This window comes from Nerophis ophidion, linkage group LG07, assembly GCF_033978795.1.
Source record: "Nerophis ophidion isolate RoL-2023_Sa linkage group LG07, RoL_Noph_v1.0, whole genome shotgun sequence".
Lineage (NCBI taxonomy): Eukaryota > Metazoa > Chordata > Actinopteri > Syngnathiformes > Syngnathidae > Nerophis > Nerophis ophidion.
The window spans coordinates 6,173,505-6,192,916 of record NC_084617.1 but is presented as its reverse complement, the minus strand read 5'-3'; the positions used below and the strand labels follow the sequence as shown (position 1 = coordinate 6,192,916).

At 41.5% G+C, this 19,412-nt stretch overlaps 1 protein-coding gene across 3 annotated transcripts in view; it reads left to right on the top strand.

Moving 5' to 3' along the window:
* The first annotated feature begins 17,580 nt into the window (after positions 1 to 17,580).
* The window catches only part of pbx4 (pre-B-cell leukemia transcription factor 4), a 106,520-nt gene continuing 104,688 nt past the window's right edge, over positions 17,581 to 19,412 (top strand). For 2 of the 3 annotated variants that reach the window (XM_061905246.1, XM_061905247.1), the window contains exon 1: positions 17,582 to 18,339. In XM_061905246.1, coding sequence (XP_061761230.1) covers positions 18,155 to 18,339 — 185 coding nt within the window. In that variant the 5' untranslated portion in view covers positions 17,582 to 18,154. Of the gene's footprint in view, positions 18,340 to 19,412 lie in introns of all 3 variants that reach the window. The other variant, XM_061905245.1, reaches the window with a different exon arrangement.

The following is a 19,412-nucleotide window of genomic DNA, read 5'->3' as shown; positions in this document are numbered from 1 at the left end:
CGCCCTACCTGCTGTAAAAACTAGGGCTAGGTATTGCCAAGGACCTCACGATACGATACGCATCACGATACGATATTGCGATATTAAAAGTTTTGCGATACATGCGATATATTGCAATATTCTACATAGTTAACTGAAAAATGTAAAATGCATTATGCATCTTAAAATCTGAGTTGTATGTACATCTGATGATAGTGATAATTCACGGACCAAACTGAGGCAAATGTAATTCAAGTTACCCATGCGTGGCGCAGTGGGAGAGTGGCCGTGCGCAACCCGAGGGTCACTGGTTCAAATCCCACCTAGAACCAACCTCGTCACGTCCGTTGTGTCCTGAGCAAGACACTTCACCCTTGCACCTGATGGGTGCTGGTTGGCGCCTTGCATGGCAGCTCCCTCCATCAGTGTGTGAATGTGTGTGTGAATGGGTAAATGTGGAAGTAGTGTCAAAGCGCTTTGAGTATCTTGAAGGTAGAAAAGCGCTATACAAGTACAACCCATTTATTTATTTAACTCTACAAGCACAAGTTACAACATATTTGCATGAACAACACACTGTCTGAAACACATTGAAAAGTGCAGTGTGCATTATTATTAGTCTCCCTGAGCACAATGACACAAAGTGCAGTGTGGGTCAGTGTCCACAAACTGAACTGAAACCTCAGTTCATCATGTTTCTTCTGAACTTAGATTGTCGTGTTGCCTGAGTATCTAATGGGAGCGAAACAGCCTTTGCAAAGCGCGTAGTCTTTGTCCAGCTCAATTGTGAATCCAAAATACTTCCAAACATCTGCCTTAAAGTTAAATAAATAAATAAATGGGTTGTACTTGTATAGCGCTTTTCTACCTTCAAGGTACTCAAAGCGCTTTGACACTACTTCCACATTTACCCATTCACACACTGATGGAGGGAGCTGCCATGCAAGGCGCCAACCAGCACCCATCAGGAGCAAGGGTGAAGTGTCTTGCTCAGGACACAACGGACGTAACGAGGTTGGTACGAGGTGGGATTTGAACCAGGGACCCTCGGGTTGCGCACGGCCACTCTCCCACTGCGCCACTGTTCGAGGGCGTCTCTATTTTTAGTTTACCTTCCATGCTTGCTTGTTTTGTTTTGGGGGTTTTTTTCAGCTCCACTGCCTCACTGCAACAGCCAGGGAAAAACGAGAAGAAGAGTGAAAACGCCTTGCAGTGAGGTAGCGGCACCGCGACACCTGGCAGAGCGGAGGTCGCCCTGCATTTACAGTCCGTCTAAAAAACATGCTTTTTTTATTTTTATCGATATTTAAACTTTGAGTATCGATATTGAATCGGAAGAGAACGTATCGCGATGTATTGCTCTATCGATATTTTTGCCCACCCCTAGTAAAAACTCTAAAAACCGACTGCCTGTTTCCTCCTGCCTGCGCTAACAAAGTAAGAGTCTCAGAAAGCTAGCGTGCACAAGCTATCAAACTACAGATTTTGCCGCCAATGTATTTCTTGTAAAGTGTGTTGCACCTTTCCTGCTTCCGGCGCCTAGACCAGTGGTTCTCAACCTTTTTTCAGTGATGTACTGTCATGACTTGGCTTGGACATGGAGTGTGTGTGTGCTCCTTCGACGCAGAGGGATTACAGGACAAGCCAGGCGTGAATTAAGGTACATGTTTGTTTTTATTAATACTCAAATTACAAAAAAAAAAAGGCAAAACAAAAAGCGCGCTCGATGGCGGATACTAATCTATACTAAAACTTAGAACAAAAACAGCACAATGGCAATACTATCTACAAACAAACAAAAGATACTATCAAAGACATAAATACGAACAAAAACTTACATGGCGTGGATTAATCGAAGAGCATGGCAGGAAGTACGAAAGGCAATGATAGAACGGCATTGGTAATGAAAGTTAATTTTCCCAGACTGATGGACAGAAAGAAATGGACTTAAATAGTGGCTGTGAATAATTAGGAACAGGTGCGGGACTGAGGGCATGGGCGTGACTAGGAGGGCAAGGTGAAAAGCAATGAGTTGTCATGGTAACAAAAACAAACCAGGAAGTGAAAAAACAGAACAAGAGTCCAGAAAACAAAACATGATCAAACATGAAATCAGATTTACAAACGTGACATGTACACCCTGTGAACATTTTTTTTTTTAAGTCAAGTACTCCCAAGCATTTTTGGTTGAAAAAAAAGAGATAAAGAAGTAAAATACAGCACTTTGTCATCAGTTTATGATTCATTAAATTGTATAACAGTGCAAAATATTGCTCATTTGTAGTGGTCTTTCTTGAACTATTTGGGAAAAAAAGATGTAAAAATAACTAAAAACTTGTTGAAAAATAAACAAGCGATTCAATTATAAATAAAGATTTCTACAAACCGTATTTCCTTGAATTTCCGCCGGGCATATAGTATGCGCCTGCTTTAAATTACTGCCGGGTCAAACTCGCTTTGCAAAATAATTAGCGCATGCTTAGTATTACCACCTGGTCAAACTCGAGTGACATTTCCCATGTCATCATTTTCAGGCTGCTTTCAATACCGGTAATTTGAAATCGCATAAAGGGAAGAAGATTAAGAAATATTCAGTAGGATTTAAGGTCCAAGCTTACATCCGACTCAATTTTTACTGCATGCCTTTGGTAAGTGCCGGAGTGAGAAGAGGTTTTAAAATAATTAGCGCATGTTTACTTTTACCGCATGCCTTTGGTAAGCCCAGGAGTGAGAAGAGGTTTTAAATTAATTAGCGCCCCGGCGGCAATTAAAGGAAATACGGTAGAAGTAATCAACTTAAAGTGCCTTCTTTGGGGATTGTAATAGAGATCCATCTGGATTCATGAACTTAATTCTAAACATTCCTGCACAAAAAAAGAAATCTTTAACATCATTATTTATGGAACATGTCCACAAAAAAAATCTGTCAACACTGAATATTGCATTGTTGTATTTTTGTTCACAGTTTATGAACTTACATTCATTTTTTGTTGAAGTATTATTCAATACGTTTATTTATAAAGGATTTTTGAATTTTTGCTATTTTTAGAATATTTTTAAAATCTCACGTACCCCTCGGCATACCTTCAAGTACCCCCAGGTAGGGATGCACCGGAATGAAAATTTGTGGCCGAAGCCGAATAAAATTTAAACGCTTGGCCGAATAATGAATGCAGTTTTTCACAATTTTTTTTATATTGCATAAAAAGCCTAGAATAAATATTTAGACATGTTTTTCAAATAAAGTAATTTTTTATTGAATATTGACATTTTTTTAATAATCCACTAGCCTTTGCTTTTCAAAAAAAGCACAAAGTTTTTCATTTATATTATCAATCAATCAATCAATGATAATTTATATAGCCCTAAATCACTAGTGTCTCAAAGGGCTGCACAAACCACAACGACATCCTCGGTAGAGCCCACATAATATTTCAATGACATAAAAAAGTTATTAAAATCTCTTCCAACTGTAATTATATTTCCATATCGTTGGAAAAACTGGTTTGGTATGAAAGTGACTACTACTTCATCATCGAAATTGCCGTTCAATTTCGTTGTTTCCATGCAACCACAATAAAAGGTATTATGTATATTAGGCCTTCAAACAAAACATGCATTCCCAAAAAAAATAAAGTGCATTAAAGTGGATAAACCCACAACAAATGAATTATTGTCCTTTTGGCAAAAGTCTGCTTAGCCACAGTAGATATGCTAATAATGTAAACAGAAGGCTCAAGTAAATCTCAATTAAGTGTGTGCTTGTAACCTCATACACTTATACAGGTAGCCTACACAACAGGCTAATAATGTAAACAGAGGCCCCACTAAATCTCAATAAGTGTGTGCTTGTAACCTCATACACTTATACAGGTACACAACATATCCCAACGTCACCGCGTCACTGCACGTTGGTTGATTGCGTCACCGCGTCAAAAAATTGCGTCACACGCCACTATTCGGCCTTGTTTTTAACTCATTCCACCGAAGGCCGAATGTGGCTTTTTTTGCCATATTCGGCCGAATATATTCGGTTACCGATTAATCTGTGCACTCATACCCCCATTTGAGAACCACTGGCCTAGACCGTAGTCAAGGAGCGCAGGGGATGGATTCTCGGGGCAACACCGTTCACTTTAACCGACAGTTGGTCTTCAAAATTCCAGACTCCAGGGCAAAATGACGAGTCCAGCGATTAGTTGCAAATCGTGGCTGTTACATCTTGCACACAGTCAAATCCCACACGAAGCACCTCCCTCGCCCACACACACACTGACTTCACTCACCTGCTGGCACACATTGAAGGGCCACACACACACATATGCTACTCTCATAACAAGTGTATACAAATGAGTATGGAAGCTGGACAAATAAGATGCCATCCTAGTCACTGCCGTTGTGTCCTTGGGCAAGACACTTTACCCACCTGCTCCCAGTGCCACCCACACTGGTTTAAATGTAACTTAGATATTGGGTTTCACTATATAAAGCACTTTGAGTCACTCGAGAAAAGCGCTACATAAATATAATTCACAAAAACCAACCACTTCCATGTGGTATAGGACAGAAAGGAGGACTTTTTTTCTCCTCCATTCAAAAATGTGGACATCATTAGGTCTTCAGCACTACTGTGAATCATGTCTGATTCCAATCAATGCAAGTCATCAGAATCGGGTAATACACCAACTTATATTCTTGCCTTCATGAAAGAAAGGAATCTATATGTGTTAAACATGCTTATATTATTATTAAACACAGTTAACTTGTAAACCAAAAACATCTCTTTCATGAATAAAAAACTATATGAGGTAGATCCCTTCGACTTGGTCAATCGAAAAGTAGCTCGCCCGCAAAAAAAGTGGGGGCACCCCTGGTGTAAACAATACGTGCAATACAAGTCAAAAAATGAAAGCCACTTACACTGCAGTTGATGTAATTTGGATATGTGACCAGCAGGTGACAGTAGTCCTCTTAAAATATTAATAAGTCAAAGCAGAAATGGTCTCTAAATGAAATCGTTTTACTTTTGACAAAAGGAACCACAACCAATATTAGGAAACTTGTTAAAAATGGGCGCATGCATGGTGTCTAAAAAAATTCTAGTGTATATTTTGCTGTAATGTAGTATTAAAAGGACCCCGTTCTGTTTTCTTTATGCACATTTCTTGCCTTTGCTCTTCCTTAGGCATCTTTTTTGGGGTCTTGCATCTATTTTACATCATCAGTGTCCCCTGACCATTCAAGAATATGCCCCTCCCCCGCAGTGACTCACCCCCCCCCCCCCCTCTCTTGCATTTGGCTGGGTCACTGATGCAGAACGAAGGTTTGACATTGTACCAGTCAGTCAGAGCTTCTCTATCTCCTGGAAGGCCTTTTACTAATTAATGTAAATCCTGCCTCATTTTAAAGGGGTTACAGCTCTTATGCGTTCTGATGGTATGATGTGCAATAGAGGACATTTTCGGATGGGTGACAGGAGACGAGGAGCAGGGTTGCGACCGTGAGAGTTGCGAGTGAGGGGCAGGTTAGATAGCGCACAGCGGGAGGGATCGATTCTTATTTAGATGAAAATGAGGCTTGATGCTGGTGGGGTGAGAGGAGGGCACCTTAAGCATCCACATGAATGGAGAAGTTTCACAGAAATGATGCCTAAATGAAGGAACGACAATGGAACTTCAGGTTTACAAAGACACTGTCATCCCCTTCACTTGCAAGGCTTTTTTTTCACCCCTCTTGACAGTCAAACGCAATTATTTTGGCATTAGATGGTAATCCTTGCAGTGTTTTCACTCAAACTGTGAGGGAAGACAACACTTTAAACAGCCTCAATGACCTATTTAGGAGTTAAATGTTTTGGTGTTTAACATTCGGATAAAGGTGAGACATGGCTCACCTTTTACTTTGATTGTTTGGAGTCAGACCATTCTAATCAATCAATCAATGTTTATTTATATAGCCCCAAATCACAAATGTCTCAAAGGACTGCACAAATCATTACGACTACAACATCCTCGGAAGAACCCACAAAAGGGCAAGGAAAACTCACACCCAGTGGGCAGAGAGAATTCACTATTCTTTATTGTTCACTATTCTTTATTTATTTTAAATTACCTTTCAAATGTCTATTCTTGGTGTTGGATTTTATCAAATTTCCCCCAGAAATCCGACTTATACTCCAGTGCGATTTATATATGTTTTTCCCTTTATATGCATTTTAGGCAGGTGCTACTTATACTCCGGAGCGAATTAAACTCCCATCCATCCATTTCCTACCGCTTATTCCCTTTCGGGGTCGCGGGGGGCGATGGCGCCTATCCCAGCTACAATCGGGCGGAAGGCGGGGTACACCCTGGACAAGTCGCCACCTCATCGCAGGGCCAACACAGATAGACAGACAACATTCACACTCACATTCACACCAATTTAGTGTTGCCAATCAACCTATCCCCAGGTGCATGTCTTTGGAGGTGGGAGGAAGCCAGAGTACCCGGAGGGAACCCACGCATTCACGGGGAGAACATGCAAACTCCACACAGAAAGATCCCGAGCCTGGATTCGAACCCAGGACTGCAGGACCTTTGTATTGTGAGGCAGACGCACTAATCCCTCTGCCACCGTGAAGCCCCCGAATTACACTCCGAAAAATAGAAGTAGTCATGAAAATAAACAAAACACATGGAGTGAGGAGAAGTGTGTCCAAAACTTCGAATTTAATTTCATTCAGTCCTTGCTTATCAGAACCAATCTTGTACTCCTGTCTTTCATGTAAACACCACCCACAGAATGTATAGTTCAGGCCAAACGTTGGGACACGCCTTCTCGTTCAATGGGTTTTCTTTATTTTCACAACTATTTACTAGGGATGCACCGATTAATCGGTAACCGAATATATTCGGCCGAATATGGCAAAAAAAGCCACATTCGGCCTTCGGTGGAATGAGTTAAAAACAAGGCCGAATAGTGGCGTGTGACGCAATTTTTTGACGCGGTGACGTTGGGATATGTTGTGTACCTGTATAAGTGTATGAGGTTACAATGTTGTGTACCTGTATAAGTGTATGAGGTTACAAGCACACACTTATTGAGATTTAGTGGGGCCTCTGTTTCCATTATTAGCCTGTTGTGTAGGCTACCTGTATAAGTGTATGAGGTTACAAGCACACACTTATTGAGATTTACTTGAGCCTTCTGTTTACATTATTAGCCTGTTGTGTAGGCTACCTGTATAAGTGTATGAGGTTACAAGCACACACTTAATTGAGATTTACTTGAGCCTTCTGTTTACATTATTAGCATATCTACTGTGGCTAAGCAGACTTTTGCCAAAAGGACAATAATTCATTTGTTGTGGGTTTATCCACTTTAATGCACTTTATTTATTTTTTGGGGAATGCATGTTTTGTTTGAAGGCCTAATATAAATGAAAAACTTTGTGCTTTTTTTGAAAAGCAAAGTCTACTGGGATATTAAAAAAATGTCAATATTCAGTAAAAAATTACTTTATTTGAAAAACATGTCCAAACATTTATTCTAGGCTATTTATGCAATATCAAAGAAATTATGAAAAACTGCATTCATTATTCGGTATTCGGCCTTCGGCCAAGCGTTTAATTTTTATTGGGCTTCGGCCACCAATTTTCATTTCGGTGCATCCCTACTATTTACGTTGTAGATTGTCACATGAAAACTATGAATGAACACATGTAACAAGGTGAAATAACTGAAAACCTGTGTTATATGCTAGTTTCCTCAAAATAGCCACCCTTTTCTCTGATTACTGCTTTGCACACTCTTGGCATTCTCTGCATGAGCTTCAAGAGGTAGTCACCTGAAATAGTTTTCACTTCAGAGGTGTGCTCGAAGTACAACAACAAAGTGCTGTGGGGAACCCTGGTAAATATTCTGATACCTTTTTTTGCATGTGACTTCACGCCCGGTTGCAGCTCAAACACGACTTTAGGTACTAGTGCAATTTTGCATCCCAACAAAGCAGTTGATTCTGATAGAAAATACTTGAGCAAACAGAAAGGCGCTAATTTTCAGTATGCGCTAGCTCGATGCTAATTTACAATGGATTTGCCATCAATATGCTACTGATTAGCATTGGCGAGTTCAACATCTCCATATTTGATCATGAAAACTAAGATGCACAATCAAACAACTTACAAAAACTTTTAACTAGAGATGTCCGATAATATCGGACTGCCGATAATATCGGCCGATAAATGCTTTAAAATGTAATATCGGAAATTATCGGTATCAGTTATAACAAGTACAATTTATGCATACTTGCCAACCCTCCCGGATTTTTTGGGAGACTCCCGGAATTCAGCGCCTCTCCCGAAAACCTCCCGGGACAAATTATCTCACGAAATTCAGGCGGAGCTGGAGGCCACGCCCCCTCCAGCTCCATGCGGACCGGAGTGACGTGTCAATCAATCAATCAATCAATGTTTACTTATATAGCCCTAAATCACTAGTGTCTCAAAGTGTCGACAGCCTCTTTTCACGTCCGCTTTCCCACTGTATAAACAGCGTGTCTGCCCAATGACGTTATAACTGTAGAATGATCGAGGGCGAGTTCTTGATTTCTTATGTGGGTTTATTGTTAGGCAGTTTTATTAACTTCCTCCCAACGCGGCAACAACACACAACAACAGGAGTCCGTTTTTGTCTACAGTAAAGCAGTTTGTCTGCCATAAACAGCAATGCTGTGACACTCTTAAACAGGACAATACTGCCATCTACTGTACATGCATATGGTCAGAAAAACAAGGATGGACAATTCAACCCTTAACTCAACAATGAGTAGATGAGTGTTATGTTTGTGTAAATGTGTAAATAAATGAACACTGAAAGTCAAGTATTTCTTATACATATATATATATGAAATACTTAACTTGGTGAATCTACCTATAAATATACTCCTTCCCTCTTGACCACGCCCCCCACCTACCGAAATCGGAGGTCTCAAGGTTGGCAAGTAGGATTTATGACTTTTTAAAACGCCGCTGTACGGAGTGGTACATGAACGTAGGTAGAAGTATAGAGCGCCAATAAACCTTAAAGGCACTGCCTTGGCGTGCCGGCCCAATCACATAACATCTACGGCTTTTCACACACCCGAGCGAATGCAAGGCATACTTGGTCAACAGCCATACAGGGTTTTTTTATTGATTGCACAGTACAGTACATATTCCGTACAATTGACCATTAAATGGTAATACCCGAATACGTTTTTCAACTTTTTTTAGTCGGGGTCCACATTAATAAATTCATGGTCGATCACACTGAGGGTGGCCGTATTAACAACTTTAACACTGTTCCAAATATGCGCCACACTGTGAACCCACACCAAACAAGAATGACAAACACATTTCGGGAGAACATCCGCACCGTAACAGAACAAATACCCAGATTCCCTTTCAGCACTAACTCTTCCAGAACGTTACAATATAAACCCCCCGCCCACCTCAATTTCCTACTGTTTTGAGGCATGTTAGAAATAAAAATGCACTTTGTGACTTCAATAATAAATATGGCAGTGCTATGTTGGCACTTTTTTTCCCATAACTTGAGTTGATTTATTTTTGGAAAACCTTGTTACATTGTGTAATGCATCACAACAAAATTAGGCGTAATAATGTGTTCATTTCACGACTGTATATATCGTATCGGGTTATATATCGGAATCGGTAATTAAGAGTTGGACAATGAGCAAAAAAGTCATTATCGGACTTCTCCACTTTTAACACTTTTAAGACCCAACAAAAGACTAAATTCATCTTAATGGCAAAGACTACTTTCTCCCTGGCTAGGGAACACACTGCTGCCATCTATTGTCTTAGAATCGCAACTGCATTCAGAGTCCACTATATAATACTTGCAAATGTAATTATAAGAAGTCAAAATATATTATCTTTACAGCACCGTTATTATCAGCCCACTGTTGAATGTTAAATAAAAAGGAGATTTTATTATTAACACATATACCGATATCAATTCCCAGGTCCCAGAAATTGGTACCGTATCGGTTCAAATGCGAAAGGTATCCATCCCCAACACAAGTGAAGTGAAGTGAATTATATTTATATAGCGCTTTTCTCAAGTGACTCAAAGCGCTTTACATAGTGACACCCAATATCTAAGTTACATTTAAACCAGTGTGGGTGGCACTGGGAGCAGGTGTGTAAAGTGTCTTGCCCAAGGACACAACGGCAGTGACTAGGATGGCGGAAGCGGGAATCGAACCTGGAACCCTCAGGTTGCTGGCACGGCCTCTCTCCTAACGGAGCTAAGCCGAGTAACCGTGTAATACTCTTCCATATCAGTAGGTGGCAGTCGATAGCTAATTGCTTTGTAGATGTGGGAAACAGCGGGAGGCAGGGTGCAGGTAAAAAGGTGTCTAATGCTTAAACCAGGGGTAGGGAACCTATGGCTCTAGAGCCAGATGACTGCATATGGCTCTCAGATAATTATATTTATATAGCGCTTTTCTCAAGTGACTCAAAGCGCTTTACAAAGTGACACCCAATATCTAAGTTACATTTAAACCAGTGTGGCTGGCACTGGGGGAAGGTGTCTTCCCCAAGGACACAACGGCAGTGAGTAGGATGGCGGAGGCGGGAATCGAACCTGGAACCCTCAGGCTGCTAGCACGGCCACTCTCCTAACCGAGCTAAGCCGAGTAACCGTGTAATACTCTTCCATATCAGTAGGTGGCAGTCGGTAGCTAATTGCTTCGTAGATGTGGGAAACAGCGGGAGGCAGGGTGCAGGTAAAAAGGTGTCTAATGCTTAAACCAGGGGTAGGGAACCTATGGCTCTAGAGCCAGATGACTGCATATGGCTCTCAGATAATTATATTTATATAGCGCTTTTCTCTAGTGACTCAAAGCGCTTTACATAGTGACACCCAATATCTAAGTTACATTTAAACCAGTGTGGCTGGCACTGGGGGAAGGTGTCTTGCCCAAGGACACAACGGCAGTGAGTAGGATGGCGGAGGCGGGAATCGAACCTGGAACCCTCAGGCTGCTAGCACGGCCACTCTCCTAACCGAGCTAAGCCGAGTAACCGTGTAATACTCTTCCATATCAGTAGGTGGCAGTGGGTAGCTAATTGCTTTGTAGATGTGGGAAACAGCGGGAGGCAGGGTGCAGGTAAAAAGGTGTCTAATGCTTAAACCAGGGGTAGGGAACCTATGGCTCTAGAGCTAGATGACTACATATGGCTCTCAGATAATTATATTTATATAGCGCTTTTCTCTAGTGACTCAAAGCGCTTTACATAGTGAAACCCAATATCTAAGTTACGTTTAAACCAGTGTGGGTGGCACTGGGAGCAGGTGGGTAAAGTGTCTTGCCCAAGGACACAACGGCAGTGACTACTAGGATGCGGGAATCGAACCTGCAACCCTCAAGTTGCTGGCACGGCCACTCTACCAACCGAGCTATAACCAATAACCATTTTTTTTAACCGTAGTTCACATGTACAGTTTACCCGCGTCTCTTTTCCTGCCGTTCCCAACTTCAGATTGATTAGGCATGGATTGTGCTGGATGGGTGTGTGGAGAGTCAGCATAAAGCGCCGCCACTTTTGGTGGCGCTAGCTTATGCACACCCATCATCTCCTCACGGCACATCCGTCCAGGGCGGCCTTTGCTCCTGCACGTGCGATCAGGCAGCCATTCGTCTTGGAAGGCTGTCTCTCTGGTCTTCAGTGATAAACTGCGGCAGAATCGCCTGGTTTGCAAAAAAGCAACAACAACAAAAACAAAAAAAAATACGAGGACACTAGTTTTTCAATCTGTGCTGTCATCGTTTTTTTTTTTTAAAAAACTGGAAACCGATGCGATGTTTCATCCGTTTGACTTTCTCCCGTTTCCTTTTTGATGGGAATTTGAGCTGCTGCGATCAGAGAGGATGAGCACTTCTTTTCTCTCCTCTCACAGATCGCTGAGCGGAAAACACATTAGAGAGGTTTATATTGATGCACCTAATTAGCAGGACCCTTTTATTGTCTGCAACACTGTTTTTTGTTGTTTTTTTTGCCATGGATTACACGCAATTGACATTTTTTGATCTGGAAACATGGACTGCAAGTCACGAAGCACACATGTAGGACATGATCAAGTCCTATCTGATGTCTCAAATTTAACTTTTAGTCAACACTTTTTCAGGATCAGACTAGTGGTTTGTTTTCAGCATCAAGGGTTGGAATTGGGGGTTGAATCACCAAAAATGATTCCCGGGCGCAGTCACCGCTGCTGCTCACTGCTCCCCTCACCTCCCAGGGGGTGATCAGGGGTGATGGGTCAAATGCAGATAATAACTATCATTGGTACTTTAACTTTAACCTCCTCTCCTTTGGGCTTCGTAATACTCCCTACCTTTTTTGTTGTCCTTATTTCAATCATCTTGCCATCCATCCATCTTCGGCTTATCCGAGGTCGGGTCGCGGGGGCAACAGCCTAAGCAGGGAAGCCCAGACTTCCCTCTCCCCAGCCACTTCGTCTAGCTCTTCCCGGGGGATCCCGAGGCGTTCCCAGGCCAGCCGGGAGACATAGTCTTCCCAACGTGTCCTGGGTCTTCCCCGTGGCCTCCTACCGGTTGGACGTGCCCTAAACACCTCCCTAGGGAGGCGTTCGGGTGGCATCCTGACCAGATGCCCGAACCACCTCATCTGGCTCCTCTTGATGTGAAGGAGCAGAGGCTTTACTTTGAGTTCCTCCCGGATAGCAGAGCTTCTCACCCTATCTCTGAGGGAGAGACCCAAACTCATTTAGGCCGCTTGCACCCGTGATCTTATCCTTTCGGTCATGACCCAAAGCTCATGACCATAGGTGAGGATGGGAACGTAGATCGACCGGTAAATTGAGAGCTTTGCCTTCCGGCTCAGCTCCTTCTTCACCACAACGGATCGGTACAACGTCCGCATTACTGAAGACGCCGCACCGATCCGCCTGTCGATCTCACGATCCACTCTTCCCTCACTCGTGAACAAGACTCCTAGGTACTTGAACTCCTCCACTTGGGGCAGGGTCTCCTCCCCAACCCGGAGATGGCACTCCACCCTTTTCCGGCGAGAACCATGGACTGGGACTTGGAGGTGCTGATTCTCATTCCGGTCGCTTCACACTCGGCTGCAATCAAAGCAAGCGAGGGCCATTTTGATATGTTTTTATTTTGAAAAACAATACAATATATGTGTAAAAAATACATTTAGGCCTCCCCTCAGGCTAGATACCAGGGACCCCAAAGGATTTTGGGGACGGCGTGGCGCAGTGGGAGAGTGGCCGTGCACAATCCGAGGGTCCCTGGTTCAAATCCCACCTACTACCAACCTCGTCACATCCGTTGTGTCCTGAGCAAGACACTTCACCCTTGCTCCTGATGGGTGCTGGTTGGCGCCTTGCATGGCAGCTCCCTCCATCAGTGTGTGAATGTGTGTGTGAATGGGTAAATGTGGAAGTAGTGTCAAAGCACTTTGAGTACCTTGAAGGTAGAAAAGCGCTACACAAGTACAACCCATTTATTTATTTAAAATGTGTCATTATTTTGTATTATTGTTATTCAAGCTTTAAATCTCTAGATCAGGGGTAGGGAACCTGTGGCTCTAGAGCCAGATGTGGCTCTTTTGATGACTGCATCTGGCTCTCAGATAAATCTGAGCTGACATTGCTTAACACGATAAGTAATGAATAATTCCGCTGGTAATCACAGTGTTAAAAATAATGTTCAAAATATAAAACATTGTCATACATTTTAATCAATCAATCAATGTTTACTTATATAGCCCTAAATCACTAGTGTCTCAAAGGGCTGCACAAACCACTACGACATCCTCGGTAGGCCCGCATAAGGGCAAGGAAAACTCACACCCAGTGGGACGTCGGTGACAATGATGACTATGAGAACCTTGGAGAGGACGAAAGCAATGGATGTCGAGCGGGTCTAGCATGATACTGTGAAAGTTCAATCCATAATGGATCCAACACAGTCGCGAGAGTCCAGTCCAAAGCGGATCCACCACAGCAGTGAGAGTCCCGTTCACAGCGGAGCCAGCAGGAAACCATCCCAAGCGGAGGCGGATCAGCAGCGCAGAGATGTCCCCCAGCCGATACACAGGCGAGCAGTACATGGCCACCGGATCGGACCGGACCCCCTCCACAAGGGAGGGGGGGACATAGGAGAAAAAGAAAAGAAGCGGCAGATCAACTGGTCTAAAAAGGAGGTCTATTTAAAGGCTAGAGTATACAAATGAGTTTTAAGGTGAGACTTAAATGCTTCTACTGAGGTGGCATCTCGAACTGTTACCGGGAGGGCATTCCAGAGTACTGGAGCCCGAACGGAAAACGCTCTATAGCCCGCAGACTTTTTTTGGGCTTTGGGAATCACTAATAAGTTGGAGTCCTTTGAAGGCAGATTTCTTGCCGGGACATATGGTACAATACAATCGGCAAGATAGGATGGAGCTAGACCGTGTAGTATTTTATACGTAAGTAGTAAAACCTTAAAGTCACATCTTGAGTGCACAGGAAGCCAGTGCAGGTGAGCCAGTACAGGTATATATGTATGTATATATGTATATAAAGGTATATACAGTATAGGTATATATGTATGTATATATGTATATAAAGGTATATACAGTATAGGTATATATATATGTATATAAAGGTATATACAGTACAGGCGTAATGTGATCAAACTTTCTTGTTCTTGTCAAAAGTCTAGCAGCCGCATTTTGTACCAACTGTAATCTTTTAATGCTAGACATGGGGAGACCTGAAAATAATACATTACAGTAATCGAGGCGAGACGTAACAAACGCATGGATAATGATCTCAGCGTCTTTAGTGGACAGAATGGAGCGAATTTTAGCGATATTACGGAGAAGAAAGAAGGCCGTTTTAGTAATCTGTTTTAATCCATTCATCTGTCTTGTTGAAGAAGTCGCATCAATGTTAAGAAGCATTATATTTATTATTGGTTAAATTCAGAATAACAATGTTATTAAAAAGAAAAAGAGACTTATTATACCCTAAAAATGTTGGTCTTACTTTAAAATGCACACATTTATTTGTATTCCGTGTTAAAAAATATATGGCTCTCATGGAAATACATTTTAAAATATTTTGCTCTTCATGGCCCTCTCTGCTCTAGATCAACTTTAGGTCTATCTGTCTGTATATTGTTTTTAAAGATTTAAGTTTTATGCCCTTTTTGTCAAAGAAAACCCTATTTTGTTATGGAAAAAAAACACAAAATATGCAAGTTTCCCCCAATAGAATTTTAAAGTGGAATATTTGAGATTATAGAGTAATTGGAGCCTTAAAAATGTCAACACATAACACCATTGATTTCAATTTATTATTATTTTTTAGCAATGACATTAAAAAAAAATCGCACTAAAATTATTGTAGATCCAAAAGGGTCCTACTCATTAAAAATAAAAAACTATTATTTTTTTTACTGTTTACTTTAAACACAATCGTCCTGAGATCAACTTCAGATCCATCTGTCAATTATAACTTTTATTGTTGTTTATGTTTTTGTTTCTCATTAGGCCCTTCTTTAGAAAAAAAAACTACTTTATTTTTTATATGGCAAACACAAAATATGCAACATTTTCCCCCCAAGATATCTCAAAGTGGAATATTTAATGTGACATTGATTTTGATTAATTATTATTTTTTAAAGACTCCAGTCCATCGTGGATCTACCATAATAGTGACAGTCCAATCCATAGTGGATCTAACATAATATTGTGAGAGTCCAGTCCATAGTGGATCTAACATAATAGTGAGAGTCCAGTCCATAGTGGATCTAACATAATAGTGAGAGTCCAGTCCATAGTGGATCTAACATAATAGTGAGAGTCCAGTCCATAGTGGATCTAACATAATAGTGAGAGTCCAGTCCATAGTGGATCTAACATAATAGTGAGAGTCCAGTCCATAGTGGATCTAACATAATATTGTGAGAGTCCAGTCCATAGTGGATCTAACATAATATTGTGAGAGTCCAGTCCATAGTGGATCTAACATAATAGTGAGAGTCCAGTCCATAGTGGATCTAACATAATATTGTGAGAGTCCAGTCCATAGTGGATCTAACATAATAGTGAGAGTCCAGTCCATAGTGGATCTAACATAATAGTGAGAGTCCAGTCCATAGTGGATCTAACATAATAGTGTGAGAGTCCAGTCCATAGTGGATCTAACATAATAGTGTGAGAGTCCAGTCCATAGTGGATCTAACATAATATTGTGAGAGTCCAGTCCATAGTGGATCTAACATAATAGTAAGAGTCCAGCTTCGTGTGATTAGAGTAAACATTGCAACATTTTCTTGTCACAATTCACCTGTTTACTCTTTTATACCACGTTTTATGTTCCTTGTTTTTTTAATAGTATTTTTAGAATGTGCTTAGGACCGTTAAAAAATTACCCGCGGGCCGCACTTTCGACACCCCTGACCTAGCCGGGGGGGCAAACAACCACACTTCTGCCTCCCCTCACGAATCACATCACACCAAATACATATTAATGTTGCACATATGTGATTAATTAAGTTATATTATTGTGTATTTTGTCTACGTGAGTTGTGTGGTCCTCTGTTCTCTGTTGTCCTCTGTGTTTTTTATACAATTTGATTTCTATTTTACTGTTTTAATTGATTTTACCCTTTAAAATAGTTTTTAATCATATTTGTTTTTATATTGTTTTTATTGGTTTTGTATTTATTTATTTTTTGTTTTTATTCAGTCATTGGTGGAGCATAATATATATATATATACTTTTTTTATTTTTATTTTATTTATTTATTATTATTATTATTATTATTATTATTTTTTTTTTACAATTGTTTTTAACATGGCTCTGCAGCACTTTGGAAACGTTATTGTTGTTTAAATGTGCTATATAAATAAAGTGGATTGATTGATATTATTTTGTATAACAATATTATCGTGTATAATATAATATTATGTATAATAATATATTTAATAATATATGTGTCAAACAACCACACTTCCGCCCCCCCCTCGCGAATCACATTATCACACCAAATACATATTAATGTTGCACATATGTGATTAATTAAGTTATATTATTTTGTATAACAATATTATCGTGTATAATATAATATGTATAATAATATATTTAATAATAAATGTGTCAAACAACCACACTTCCGCCCCCCCTCACGAATCACATTATCACACCAAATACATATTAATGTTGCACATATGTGATTAATTAAGTTATATTATTTTGTATAACAATATTATCGTGTATAATATAATATTATGTATGATAATATATTTGATAATAAATGTGTCAAACAACCACACTTCCGCCCCCCCTCACGAATCACATTATCACACCAAATACATGTGAATGTTGCACATATATTATCATGGATAATAATATATTATTACGGATAATAATATAACATTATCATGTATAATAATATATGTTTTTGGTGTGATTATGTTATCGGTGAGGGGGGGCGGAAGTGTGGTTGTTTGCCACCCGCTAGCAAGCAGTGTCGAGTTGCCGGAGCGCGCGAACAGCACGTACACGCGCACACTGCACGTACACGCGCGCACACATGCACGCGCCCAGTCCAGCCCACGACGTCGCGCGACAGCAACAACAATGGCCAAGCGTTAGTGTGCGGCGTCAGGAGCTCGCTTCTCTCTCTCTCTCTCTCGTCTACAGCCCGCTCCGCGTCCTCCCCCTTTTTTTTTTTTAATTCCTCCACTTTTTTTTTTTTTTTTAATAATAACGCGGCTCGTTTGTTGTTTTTGTTGTTAATACTCGACATCCAATGCTAACCGTGCCTAGCTTGTATCCGCGCACAATGTCGGCAGCGAACAGAGCGTGTGTCCCCGCCGCTTGGCCGCTGCTGCTAACTAGCTGCCGCCTTTTCCCCCGCTAAGTCGTCGCTTGGTACTTTAAAAAAAAAAGAGAAGAGAAAACAGGTTTGTTCGACGGTGGTCCAATATCGGCTAATCGACACGAAGCGTTGTGTATGAGTGTGGTGGAAGCGAGTTAGCTAACAGGCTAGCTATTTGTGTTCGCGGCAAAGAAGGGAAAACCTGCACAGTTGCCTTCTTTTTTTTTTAATTTTTTTATACACACACACACACAAAAAAAAAAAAAAAAAGTCATGGACGACCAGACCAGGATGTTGACGGGTCTCACCGGACTTGGTGGACTACAGCCGGGCGACGTCGGCGACCCGGACTCGGTTCGGAAGCAGCAGTCCCTGGGCCAGCCCCAGCAGGACATCGGGGACATCCTCCAGCAGATCATGGCCATCACGGACGAGAGTCTGGACGAAGCACAGGCCAGGTAAGAAGGGGCCAAAAACTGCTCTTACACTTCATTTTTATGATTTTTCCTCACAATTTAAACCTATTATTTAGTTTTTTGTCCTGTCCAGCTTCTCAGGCAAATACATTTTTTTAATCAATCACGGTGGCAGAGGGGTTAGTGCGTCTGCCTCACAATACGAAGGTCCTGCAGTCCTGGGTTCAAATCCAGGCTCGGGATCTTTCTGTGTGGAGTTTGCATGTTCTCCCCGTGAATGCGTGGGTTCCCTCCGGGTACTCCGGCTTCCTCCCACTTCCAAAGACATGCACCTGGGGATAGGTTGATTGGCAACACTAAATTGGCCCTAGTGTGTGAATGTGAGTGTGAATGTTGTCTATCTGTGTTGGCCATGCGATGAGGTGGCGACTTGTCCAGGGTGTACCCCGCCTTCCGCCCGATTGTAGCTGGGATAGGCGCCAGCGCCCCCCGCGACCCCGAAAGGGAATAAGCGGTAGGAGATGGATGGATGGATGGATGGATAATCAATCAATCAATCAATGTTTATTTATATAGCCCCAAATCACAAATGTCTCAAAGGACTGCACAAATCATTACGACTACAACATCCTCGGAAGAACCCAACGATTGACTCACTCTTAAGCAGGGGGTCTCAAACATGCGGCCCGCGGGCCAATTGCAGCCCGCACCTTGATATGAAAATGTAATGTTGGTGCGGTCCGTGAATTTTATATGAATGGCGCTTTACAGCAGGGGTGTCACTAGACCTGTACTGGGGCACAAATAATTTAGGTGAGCGTGCAAAGCGCGCAAGTAAAAACATTTTTAGCACTTATTTATCATAAAAAATACATAAATAGTGCTTTAAACAATGAAATCATATCAGATTATGTTGTATGGATCTTTGATTAACCACCTGAAATTAACTCATGCATTTGACCTACTTGTGCACTTTTTTACTCCAGACTTCTAAACTGCTACTGGTAAAAGCAAAAAGGAAGAGCAATGAATCTTTTTGAAATAAGGGACGGCGTGGCGCAGTGGGAGAGTGGCAGTGCGCAATCCGAGGGTCCCTGGTTCAAATCCCACCTAGT